Raw genomic sequence first — 13,291 nt, 5'->3', positions numbered from 1 at the left:
CAGATGCTAGTTGCATTCCTCCTCATTTCCCCCAAAGTTGTGACAAACAAAACTGTCTCTAGACATTCCCAAATGTCCCGTGGGTTACAAAATCACCCCCAGTTGAAAGCTTAGCTCTAGGCTAAGCATTTTACATAAAATACCTCTGATACTTCCCAATAAACCTTTTGGGAAGATACTCCATAAACAAATAAAACAAAAAACAGAGATAATCACCCTAACTCAAGCGAAAACAAAACCAAAAACACAAAGTAAAATTTGTCTTAGACAAGGTAGCATAGCTACTGCGAATGTGCATTTGTGATCCCAGTTTTTAAATTGGTGCTAATATGATGCAGTCTTTTGTACTAGGTGAGTGAGGGTGTGGGTGAGAGGCCTGTCTTCAGACAATTCAATATCAATGCTCAGGCTTCAGATAAAAACAAAATAAATGGAAAGCACAAAATACTAAAGCAACTCTGGTTCTCCTCACTGACCACATGCATATGGCTTCCTTAATTTCTCAAATAACACAAGCCACTCATTTGCCACATTTCTCTATTAAACACTTGAAGGACACTTCAGAATGACACCACAACCCAGCTGCTCTAACTGTAATTATAAGAAAAGTCTTAATCAAGAATGGATGGTATATTCCTAATGTAATTTGCCAGTTTCCATTTCAGCATTAGCACTGAAGATCTTTTAAAAATTAATGCTTACTTCATTGAATGTAAGACAACACTGATTGCAAGACACATCATTATATTTTGTAGCACTAAGAAAGACAACAAGGGCTGTTAAGGAAATCATGACATTCCATAGTTTGTGAAGCCCATCCTGACCACAAACGTGTTGAACTGTGAAAAAGACCTGCGTCTCAGGACTGATGAATGACTTGATTGAATGAACTCATTGGTGTGTTACTTTCATTATAATCTGATAATTTATTCTTTTTATTTTTGATCTTTATTTTAAAAACTCTATAGAGATAGGATACGTTAAAAAAGTTTTACTGTGAAATGCTTTTGCATAATGGGAATATAGAGTCTTCACATTTGTCAGTCTGAATCAAGAACTTGATGCTAATTTTTGTCTTAAAAATTCATAGGCATTCCTTAGCTCTTGATTAAAAATATCCAAACAAATTAAATGTAACCTTTTCGGAGAGAGAAAAACCCTTTGAGGCCTTAGTAAGGATAATTCCGCCCCCTTCAAGAAAAGCTGATTTTCTTTACAAATTCAAGATTTCAGAAGACACAGAAGTGAAATATCCAATCTCAAAACATCAATACTGGGGGAGAGACTGTAAAGATTACCATGGCTATCATAGTTTCTATCCCAATATTCTATGTATCATATTATCATCAGACCTTTGAATGTGATGAGAAATTAAACCAGTTATTTTTCCTACCTTGAAGACAGGATGACTAGGCTGTAACTACTGGCAGAAAACAGAAAGGCCAGATATAAAATCTTCTAAATATTGCTGCAAGTGGACAATCATTACTCTTGCTTAATATCACAGCCTTAGGGATATTCTTGTTTACCATTGGATCATTAGGAAGCCAATAATCCTTAATCATGCAGACCGTCTTTCTCCATTAACCACCGGGTCTGATTATTTTCAGGTACACTTCTAAATTACCCAAATTGAATTTTACCCATGCAGTACTTTGTCTTGCCTGCTTTTATAATTCATTTCTACAAATCAAATCAGGACATTATAAGGCTGGCCACAGACCATTATATAACTGTGTTTACTTGCATTTTCTACAAAGGTGACTTGATTTTTCCAAGCAATCATTTTGAACAGGTGCAGTTTTTTCTGGGGAGGCATTCTGATAATCCTATTACCTTATGTTGGCAAAAACCCCCAGGGTTTAAACCTAATCATTCAGCTTTGTAAGCAATTTCAGGCTTCCCATCAAGATCACACGATGCTGGATTAAAACTCACTCTGTGTTTACCAATAAAGACCAAAATATTATTTTAATTATCCTTTGTGAATATTGGCTTTTAACATGAGCATCACTTATGTGCTCTAAACTTAATATTCAGAGGTAAATACAAATAGATAAGTAGAGGCCAAGGAACATACAAAAGTAACAGATCATGAAAGTCCACAAGAGGACACGCTAATTAGCATGGTATCTTAAATAATGCTAGCTGTGAGCTTTTACGTGAATCAAATAGCTCCAACAAATAAAAGGGATGGAAGTTAACAGATGATAAGGATCACTTAGAAAAACATTAAGAAGGATGATTGGTATGAAATACTGCCTTGAATATGCTCCCTGAAGGAAGGCAAAGGAGGAACAAGCACTGGCTGGGTACAGATTTTTTTTTTTTAATTGTTAAATTAAAACAAACAAAACCCCTGTGTTTCATTACGATCAAGGCCTTGAGAGGGATGAGGCCACTGCCCTGGGGATTGATGATGGAAGATATGGAGGGCAGTGATGCCAGATCAGGGCATCACTGCCCTGATGTACTGAAAATACATTCAGGTTTCTGAAGGAATTTTCCATTAGTCATATTGAAATGGAGGATTCTCAAATCCTCCCCATGTTAATGTAGCTATGACCAAAGCTATTTTGGGGCCTTAAGAATCAAGATTCTAGGCTCTGGAAGAATCCATTCTAGAGCCCGCCAACCTTGAACCTAGATTCCCACCGATTATCTGGAGTCATCTGAATGATTCTCCACTGCACGGAAGCACCAGAAATACAGTAAAACCTCATTGATTCAGATTAGTGGAGAGAAGGAGCAGCATTAAATACAGAATATTTCAAAAGAAATTGAGCCTTATTACTTTTAAGTTGGCATCTTCAACCAAACTAAGAAAATGTGCAAGTGTAGAGTTTGATCTATTCTAAGGATTTGATATGAATGGTTTTAGTTCACATATCCAGTGTTTATAGATTAAACAGAAGCTTCTAAAGTTCCTGTTTCAAGTTCAACAGGGAAACTCACACCCAGTTCCTGACTAGCTTATGAAATGTTTAGAATTAGTGGAGTCTAACTGTAATCAGTGTCTTGGGTACTCACCCCCTTCTCCATCCCACACACACATCACACTTGCCCAAACAAAATATTACTCGAGAGCCTACTAGATTCAAGACCCCTGCAAAGCACTGGGCATTCACGATTGCATTAAGTCGTCATAAGAGCCAGGTGTAGTAGGCTCAGGAAAACTAAATTACCCAAGGTTATATAGCTGGAAAATAACAGAGAACTCTCCCTCCTGTCCTTCACCTTTTGTAAATAAGCAAACAGGCAGAGGTATTTTCTAACACTTTCTGTTGATAGCCCTTTCTTCAAGAACCTTCAAGGTAAACCAAGACTCAATTTCTGCCAGGTGACCATATCAGCTTCAGTGCAGTCTGAATTAGTAGTTTTCTATGTGGTGATAATGCAATGCCATCAGTGAAGTATTAAAGGACTGCTCTGTGCTCCATCTGACCCCTATTTCCACTTAGAATTCACCCTCACAGCCACCCCTAATTATAGGTATTATCCAAAGCTCCAGAGGCTGAAGCCCAATGTCACACAGCTAGTAAGTATCCTGACTATCTAGGTAATGATTCTCCCCTCCCAGTCCCCGAGCTCCCCTCGGTAAAACCAAAACCGTGCATAGAAACACAAATGAACACACTGGTGTCAGCCACGTGGCCAAAAGTAAGGAAGCAGTCAGTAGAGGAGAAGCATTGCTCACCTGACTCCAAGCGCCAGCTTTCCATTTGGGGCATCTTCCTCCTCGGCACTTTCTGTGCCCATGTGGCTTAGCCAGGTGTTTACAGTAATCACTTTCTAAATGGCTTCCATCTTTTGCCATGCAGTAAACATTTCGTTGTTTATGCCCTCGACCACAAGAGACAGAACACTGCAATATAAAGCAATGGCAAGGTTGTTGTTGTTTTTTAATCACATGGAGTTTGAGAAAAAACCTGCGTTGTGAGATGTTAAGACAATGCCTAACAAGAGTTACCATTTCTCTCTTTTACAGCGCCAGTTTGGATAATATCTCAAGGCTCAATAGGGAAGGAAGGTGGCATTGAAAAAAAAAATGTCCATAGCATTACAGCAGCAATCCTGTGTGGCATTTTGGCTCACTCAAGAGTGTGGGTAAATCCTGATCATTAGAGCCAAAAATAAAGCTCATGAACCTGAAATTACCATGAAATTCTGATTTTAGGAAGTCCTACTATGAAACAGTGAGATATTTCTTCAAAAAAATGCCTTGTGATTCACTGACTGGGATAAAGGTGCATTTCTAAAATACAACTATGTTCAATTTCTTCATTAAATGATTTAAGAATAAAACTCTTCAACCATTTTCCAGAGGATAAGCTCTAGTCCATTGGGAAGAGGTGAAAAAGGCACGTTAGAAACTGAAAGGTAAGCTAGCAGGTAAGTCTGTGCCAATTTTGGGAGGTAGGCATTACCTTTCAACTTTGATCTGCAGATTCACTGGACTGTTTTAAATGTGACCTTGTCTGACCACATCTGAGAAACTTGACTTTGATTTCAGATTAGGTTTCTCAGAAAGGTTTAGGAATCAAAGTGCCCATGGAGTTGGGACAAAAATTTGATATGACAGCTTTTTGTAAAACAGGCAAGAGACTGGCCCCAGTGAGTGTGCTGAGATATGCAATGTCCATTGCCTCATTAGTGATTACAGAAGTCATTACCACTCGGATCATAAGCTGCTGGCTCAGGTTTTCAAGACACATTATTCCCCAATATAATGGTCTTGCTTTTTAGAGGGAAATGAGTTTAAGAATGAAGAACAAAATGTGAAAACGCAATGAAAACAGATTTCAAGTGTCACTTCCTTCTATTCAATATTTCTTATTTCCCCCACTAACTTTGTGATTCTGTTAAATTACCAACATGCCCTTTTATGCCTAATAAATAGCACCATGTGAAACATGTAGCCTCATATTAATTCAGCCACTATTACCAAGCATGCTCACAGTTATCCATTCATAAATGTACCAGACATGTTTTTCTAGTAAACACAAACCACTATAAAATTTTCAATAGTTGCTCATAGAGAAATGTAAAGTATGCATATTAATACATTTGGCTTTAATTTTTTTAACTTTAGGAGGTAAAAATATTGCTGTTTTCATTTGGGCTCTAATTTTATGAATATTATGATTTGGAGTAGTCATTCTGAAAATCTTAATAGAGTATACAGGATGGAAGGAAGGCACCCAACTTGAAATATCTATACCAAAACAAAAATATTCATCATTCAGCCTATAGTGTTTGATCTATATAAAGATTTTGCAATATAATTCTAGAAGGCTTTTAGAATGAAGTTCCTAGAAGTATCTCCACAAACTCTAAAAGTGGACTGATGACTTGCACACAGATAATCCCTATTAATAGTGACCAATTTTAATATTTTAAAATGTTTCTCCAAAAAGAAAATAATATAAGGGTTCACTTGAATTTGGAATGAATTCATTTATTTATGTGACAAACATTTATAGAGCACCTACTATGTTCCAGAAATTATGCAAAGTACTAGAAATATAGTGATAAACAAAACTGACAAGTCTCTACCTTCATGGAGCTTACAGACCAGTGAGGGAAACTGACATTACTTAAGTGATGACAAAAATAAATATATGGTTATTCATTGAGATAAGTACTAGGAAACAAACAGGCTGGAGTGGTTGGAAGAGGGCTCACTGAGGGGCTTCCTGGGGTCAGGCAGCAAAGCTATGAACTACAATTATGAGTTTGGATTTTATTCTGCACAAGATGAAAAATCACTGAAGAGTTTCAAGTCAGAGTAAGACATGGTCTGATTTTTGTTTCAAAAAATTTACTTTGTTGAGTAGAGCCCAAATGGGAATACAGTGTGAGTGGAAATGAGAAACTGACTCAGGAATGCTCGGATAGGGGAAGTTGGTGGATTTAAGATGTATTTTTTTTTTTGAAGTAGAAATGATGGATCTACTCTAGGGTGGAGAGGAAAGAGCAGTATCAGGGATAACTTTCAGGTTTCTGGTTTGGGCCACTGGATAGACAGTGATAACACTTACAGAGATGGGGAAAACTGGGAGATACAGCATTGGGAATCAAAGATACATTTATTTCTAGGAAATGAGTTAAACTTAAAGGATATAGAATCATGGGTGGTAAAATTTGCTTGACTAGGGTGAAGAAACACAGTTGTGTTAGAGTAATCAAATGAACATGGGTGACCTTAACACAAGTCTATCCGTAGGGATACTCATTTCAATATACAAATAGTCCAAACAAGCTGTCTCTTAATATATAAGGGAAAAGAGAGTTGTTAGAAATATTAATTTAGCAATCTACTGTGGTCATCAGAAGGTACAGCCTAAAAGTTGGCAACAATCTGTAGAGGAAGAATTTGAAAAGGTACAACTCTCTCACATTTATGAGCCAGGCACTACCCTAAGACTTTATATGCATCATCCAATTTAATCATCCCAATAATCCAGTGAAACTCAGTAATAGAGATAGGTACTATTAGTGGAGACCATTGGTGTTTTCAGAATGGCATAACTGCAATGCTCTATACAGTGCTTCCCACATGACTTCAACACAAATCAATACGTTTCTGTTGGAAACAGTAACAGCACAATGAAAAAATAGTTAAATTATCACCAACCTTACTGATAAAAATTTATCTGAGGTATAACTGACATCTATTGCTCATGGAATGAAGATGGATGAAGTAGTTTCTAAATACAATGCCTTATCTTTTTACTGTCTGGACTAGCTGCAACCTACCCATTCCAGTGTTTTGCTTTTGTTTTTAAATTTGGGGACTTGACTGGAATTGAGTTGGAAAAAACAATGAAGCACTCGCCACACATATTATTTGCCTAATATTGTTAAGATCTAAAGGCAATTAGGAAATTCTCAAGGTATCTAATCTGATAGCAAACACTCTTCTTTTAATGCTTTCTAACTTACCAATGAAGAAAGGCAGCTGCTCGTGGAAATGTTCAAATCTAACAGGTTTATTAATGGGTCTACTATGATTTGATAGAGGGGCTGTCATTTTGATAATCAAATAAACACAAGTTTCAGCTCTCACATTCTGAGGGACATTTCCATCTGATCATTTCCAGTCCTTTCTCAGGCACTGACTTTTACATCAACATGTGTCACTGAGACATAACGGTTAAATTTAGTCAGCATCCCAAGTGCTTGGGTATTCAGGCTTTTGTTTCTGTGAGGTGGTTTGAAGGGGATGTTGAAATGTGGCATTTTGTTCAGATGTTGTGATAAAACTTTTCACTAATTAAGGTCTAAGTGCTTGAAATCCTTGCATTTCAATTTATCTGGTGGAAAGGAAACTTAAGACATGGGCCGTCTGTTCTTAACCTCTATCGAGGGCTCGCTCTCAAGCAGTAGCACTGGATATGGTGCAGATGAATTTGGGTTTGGTGTGCTGTCTCTGGTTTTAGGGGTGCCCCACATTGGTCCTTTCACTTATACCGAGCAACATGGTTTCTTAGTTATTGAGAAGCCAGAAAACAGCCCTGGTGTGTCTGCCTGAATGAGAAGGGCTGGAGAACTAAAGAGAATGGGATCCCTGGGGTTGCCAAGGCTGCCAAGAACCTGGACATCCAAAAGAAGATGGATTTCTACACAGAGCTGCTAAAGATACCATAAGGAACCAAGAAGGAAAATAAGAAGGGGAAGGTAGAGGTCAGAGATGTACACAGGATCTGGCCAGAAGGAGGCTTCTGGGTGGGGGTGGAAGATGCTGGGGCTTAGAAAAAGCAGGGGCGGCCGGGTGCAGTGGCTCACGCCTGTAATCCCAGCACTTTGGGAGGCCAAGGCAGGTGGATCACAAGGTCAAGAGATCAGGACCATCCTAGCCAACATGGTGAAACCCTTTCTCTACTAAAAATACAAAAATTAGCTGGGCATGGTGGCGTGCACCTGTAGTTTTAGCTACTTGGGAGGCTGAGGAAGGAGAATCGCTGGAAACTGGGAGGCGGAGGTTGCAGTGAGCCGAGATCCTCCACTGCACTCCAGCCTGGTGACAGCGCAAGCGAGACTCCGTCTAAAAAAAAAAAAAAAAAAGAAAAGAAAAAAGAAAAAGCAGGGGCTTAGAAATAGCACTAGAAGGGGATTGAATGAGGACCAGGACTGCCTGAGTTATGGCAGATGCCCGCTATGCAAGGACTAATGGATGGGCCAGGGGGACAGCCCTAGCACAGTGTCTGGGCACAGTTCTATGTATCTAGGTGATTCCCATCTCCAAGTGGTCTGGATCGATGAGAAAATCTGTATACATGAAATATGAAATGGGGGTACTGACTAGTCCATATTTCCAACCACAGGACTGGCTGATAGCAGGGGAGAAATAACAAGCCCTGAAAGGCCAAGAGAAATGTCATATACTAGAACCTATTACCAAGTTGTCAAGGCTCTTCTGATCTAAGGATTTTTGACAACAGATGGCTAACCATCACTCAGATAGGTGTTTTGAGACAGGAGACTGAATGAATTACTATTCAAGTTCTTTCCCTTGTGAGTCTACAGACTATGAGAATAACATTTAAATTACTTCATTTAAAAAATGTTCAGTTGTATCTTTTCATACAACAACAAGCTCTTCTTGATTCTATTCTCATTTTAACTTTAACAAAACATAAAATCACAGCTCATCTGGAAAGTATGTCATCAGAAAGGATGCAGCGTGTATGCCCAAGGTTCAGGACTGCCTTTGCCAATTACAGTGACAAATGAAGTGAATACTGCCTGGGCGTCACACTGTTGGGGGAAGCAAAGGAGATGCCCACCTGTACCTATTGTTCCACTGAAGAAAGACCATGAGCACAAGGATATAGATTTAGTGATCAAAGTTTCAAACGTTGCTCAGTGGAAGGCCTGGAAAACCATGTGGGACTTACCACATGGAAAAAAGATAGTAGCTGCAACTCACACATGTTTACTTGCTGCTTTCCACACTGTAGTCAGTCAGCAAACATTTATGGAAATGAATGAACATATGAAAGCTATAGCCATCACAGAGGTGTACTATAAAGCAAATGTCATGTTTTTGTAAAGGTCGGACAGAAAGAACCACCTGGAATCCGACTCACGGTGCCAACGCCGAACTCATTTGGCACAAGTTATTTAGATTCAAAAAGGCCACCCCAAGGGCACTCTCTCTCAGTCTGAGCAGAACTCCTGAAAATCATACTAGCTACCTTTCATTGTGTTCTTATTATGAGCAGGATACTGGGCTAAAGAACATTGGCTTCTCTCATTTAATTCCAGGAGCAGTCTGGTGGCTCAGGCGCTATTAGGATTTTTTTATATCAATAAGGAGACTGAGGGTCAAAGAGGTGATGTCATTTGCCCAGGGTCACAGCACCAGGAAGGAGGAGAGTTAGGCTTTAAATACAGCACGGGCTGGTCACTCTGGTTCATGACTTTAATCCCAGAATTTTAGGAGGCAGAGGTGGAAGGATCACTTGAACCCAGGAGTTTGAGACCAGCCTGGGCAATGACAAGACCCCATCTCTACAGAAAACAAAAAATAAAAAAATAAAAAAAAAGAGAAAGAAAAATTAGCTGGGCATCGTGCATGGCTATTGTTCCAACTGCTTGGGTGACTGAGGTAGGAACATTGATTGAGCCTAGGAGTTTGGGGTTAGTGAGCTATGACTGTGCTACTGCACTCCAGCCTGGTTGACTGGGCAAGAAACACATACATACACACACCCCCCCCCCCCCAATCACTTTAATCCTTAAGTTACACTGGAAAAATGGCCTGGTTAAGACAACCAGTTGCTCACCTCTACTTATACCCATGGCAACAACAGAAAGCAAGGACCTCAAGAAATGTGTCTTAAGACTATTTTAGAGTTGCCCGATTCCTCAGTCTCCCAGGAAGAGAGTAGCTATGCAATGTCAATAGTTCTCACTTTAATACCTTTTCTCACAACACCTTTAGTGCCTGTGAAGAAAGACACTACAAAAAGCAAACATACAATCCCATAAATAAAGGGCCACACTTCCCCTTGGCTGAAGCGACACTACTTTTCTCTTGGCCATTTTTCAAGGTTTATTAACTCTTTGAGGCCTACCAGATGCCACATAGTAAATTCCTATTTCCATTGATGGGTGAATGCTCTTTACATGGTCAAGAAGCGAAGGCTGCAGGTTGTAAATTTTGGCCCCCTGGCAATTCACCAAGGAAAAATCTCTTGAATGTTCAATCTGCAGGGCATCTCAAAGATTATCCTGTCCATCTATTTATTTTACAAATTCAAGACTAGAGAAAAGGAGACACGTTGTGCTCAAGGTCACACAGCAGGGAAGGAGAAAATGCAGGCTGAAGAAGCTTCTGTCCCTAGTACAGAATGCTATTTGGGTTCAGTTGCAATGGAAGCCTGGGGCTAGGTTCTGGTGCTGTTCAAAAACCAGAGCTAACCACGCACTCTGATTCTTTCTTATTCCCAAGCAAGAGTGTAACAACCTCTTGTTCCAAAGCAACCAGTGAAGAGCAAATTCCAAGGGGTGGCTGTGCTTGGGTGCTGCCAACACAGGAAATGGCAGCTGGGGTGGTGGGGAGGGTGTATGTCTTCATTTTGCTCTAAAATGTTGCAAAGCTTTGAGAGTCAGACAGACCTGGGCCGCAATCCTACCTGTCATTTTACCAAGGTGCCACTAGGGGCAAGTGACTTCACCTCTCTCAGCTCAGATCTGTTCTCTGTAAGATGGGAGAATAGTAGTATCTGTACCCAATGTCATTGTGCTACAATTAAATGAGACAATGCACGCAAAGCTCTTTGTGTTTCAGCCAGACAGCATACAAATGGTACATTTTTTTTGGCATCATCACTACTATTATTTCTATTCAGTGGACTCTTAGAATATCTCTTAACACCAAGTTTAAAAGGTGAGTTTAACAAAAATATTTTTTTTTTGAGGCGGAGTCTCGCTCTGTCACCCGGACTGGAGTGCAGTGGCCGGATCTCAGCTCACTGCAAGCTCCGCCTCCCGGGTTTACGCCATTCTCCTGCCTCAGCCTCCGGAGTAGCTGGGACTACAGGCGCCTGCCACCTCGCCCGGCTAGTTTTTGTATTTTTAGTAGAGACGGGGTTTCACCGTGTTAGCCAGGATGGTCTCGATCTCCTGACCTCGTGATCCGCCCGTCTCGGCCTCCCAAAGTGCTGGGATTACAGGCTTGAGCCACCGCGCCCGGCCAACAAAAATATTGTTAACTAATGGAGTCTAACATTCTAACAGAGGCATGGATAGGTAAAGGTAGGACTTTGGCAAGATCTCATCCCCGTAAATGGGCAAAGTGCTTTTCTCTCCAAAGGTCCCAGAGAAATCAATCCACAGAGCAGTCATACATGTTGAAGATTCCTTCCATACTGCCCTTTTCTCTCTTAGAGACTATTACTTATCAATATTGTCTCTTCTCACCAGAGTAAGGAGAAGAAAGATGCTATATCTGAATGCCACATCCCTTTTCTCCTCCATCATTCCCTGCTTACACTTATTTTTTCTCAAGAACTCCTGCGTTTCTCCCTTGTCTTTTGTTATGCCATTTCTTTAAATGTCCTGAGTCACAGAAGCAGCGTCAATGATAACCATTATGGAATCCACAGTCACTCACTTCCCTGCCACGCCCTGCTCTGCTGTGAGAGTTGTCACAGTCCTTTGTCAAAAAACATATCTCCTTATTGGCAATGAACCCACTTAGGGGAGGTTTTACAGGCTTCTCACAAAACGAGAATGGCTCTGAACAGTGGCAGCGACAACCAAAATATTGAGGAAGGAGGGAGAGAAAGCTTTACTAGGAAACAAGGGCTGTGACTTCAGGGCGTAAAGCCAGTGTTGACAAGGCCTGCCTGATGGCTGTTTATGTCTGGGACCACCCTGGCACTTATTACCATGAAAAGGAGCTGAGAGCGCCTGAGATTGGCAGGGAACACCAAGGAAGAAAGCGGATGTGGGAGTCACGGTCATCCCAGCCGGATGGGGCATTAGGCCATCCTCCCGTCCCCACTGCCCCCCAACACTCCAGCCTTTGCAATGCTACAAAGGTCTAAGAAAAGGAACCAAGATTCACATGTCAACTCTTGGAGCACAGTCGAGGGCTGCTGTCAATATGAGAACCAAGTAGGTGGCCCTGCATATGCTTAGTAAGGGAGATGGCAGGGCCAGGCAAATAAAGGGAGACAGTGAGGGGCTCACACCTTCCACTCCCACCCCATCGCCCCCAGGAATATGGGGGACAGGGCTCTCCAGTTCCCCAACCTTTGATCTCACAATGTAACATCTTCATAGAAGGGAAAATAAATTTCAACATTAAATATAGCAGTATATGAAATTAGTTATACAAGCTATGAAACCCAAATTAGGGCTCTTTTTGTTGTGTAAGAGTGGAAATATTTTACAGTTGGTTTCCCCATCAAGAAAGGAACAAAAACCAAGGAAATCCACAAATGTAGCACCTGGCGAATTCTATCGTGGCTATATCCAGGGATACCCTGGAGAACTGAAGACAATAATCACCAGGCAGTGTTACCCCTCATGGGGGTAACAGGGCTCCATTACCCAGTTGATTCCTCATTCCCAAACACATTGCCTGTTTCTGTAGGACTTCTTTTCCCTTTCAAGGTTTACTACACTGCCCTGCAAATGATTCTTTGTAACCTGACATCAGCAGAATAATGATGTTCACATTTTTCAGGAAAGAGGTGAAGATAATACGAGGACCCACTCTGTGCCTGCCATGGGATTATTTATGAAAGCCATCTGGAAGACAGGGAGGGCAGTGGGTGAGAGATTTGTTCCAGAGGTGAGTGAAGTTGTGTCTGATTAAGTAATTGGTGGGAAAGCTATGACTGGTAGGAACAGTGACCAAAGTTTCTTGGTACTCTCAAGGTGGACTGTGATTGAAGGCCTGGACTGGAGAGTTCAAGGCTACCTGGAGATATCAGTCTGCTAGGAGATGACAGTGCTGGGGCAGACCCACTTGACATGACTTATGCTACTGTCAAAAGCAGTCAGGGGACAGAGCTGGAAAGCTTCAGCCACCCTCTGAAATGCTTCTGTAGAGAAGTGATCCATGTACCTAACCAATGTCTGCCCCCCGGATCTTGTCCTCGTCCCAAAGAACTATCTATGTGTCAACAAGTCATTTAAGAGACACCGGGACACAGTTCATTCCATTGCTTCCTCCAGTCTTGCTTTCTCTGACTGTCTAGCTCTTCCTCTGTAAGCTCGATGTGAAAGGAGCATCTTTACAGGCCAGCATGTCAGGTAGACTATCCTGAAA

General features: G+C 40.9%; 1 protein-coding gene and 1 long non-coding RNA gene across 3 annotated transcripts in view; one reads left to right on the top strand and one right to left on the bottom strand.

Moving 5' to 3' along the window:
- ADAMTS9 (ADAM metallopeptidase with thrombospondin type 1 motif, 9) overlaps positions 1-13,291 on the bottom strand; it is a 177,550-nt gene that overhangs the window by 53,040 nt on the left and 111,219 nt on the right. For both annotated transcript variants that reach the window (XM_011947181.1, XM_011947182.1), the window contains one exon: positions 3,698-3,865. In XM_011947181.1, the coding sequence (XP_011802571.1) occupies positions 3,698-3,865 (168 nt within the window). The remainder of the gene's footprint in view (positions 1-3,697; positions 3,866-13,291) is intronic.
- Positions 1-13,291, top strand: part of LOC105515376 — a 29,067-nt gene that overhangs the window by 3,631 nt on the left and 12,145 nt on the right. The window lies entirely within an intron of this gene.

This window comes from Colobus angolensis, unplaced genomic scaffold (assembly GCF_000951035.1).
Source record: "Colobus angolensis palliatus isolate OR3802 unplaced genomic scaffold, Cang.pa_1.0 Scaffold26, whole genome shotgun sequence".
Classification (NCBI taxonomy): Eukaryota; Metazoa; Chordata; class Mammalia; order Primates; family Cercopithecidae; genus Colobus; species Colobus angolensis.
Note: the sequence above shows the minus strand (reverse complement) of the source record. Positions and strands in the feature narration are given on the sequence as shown.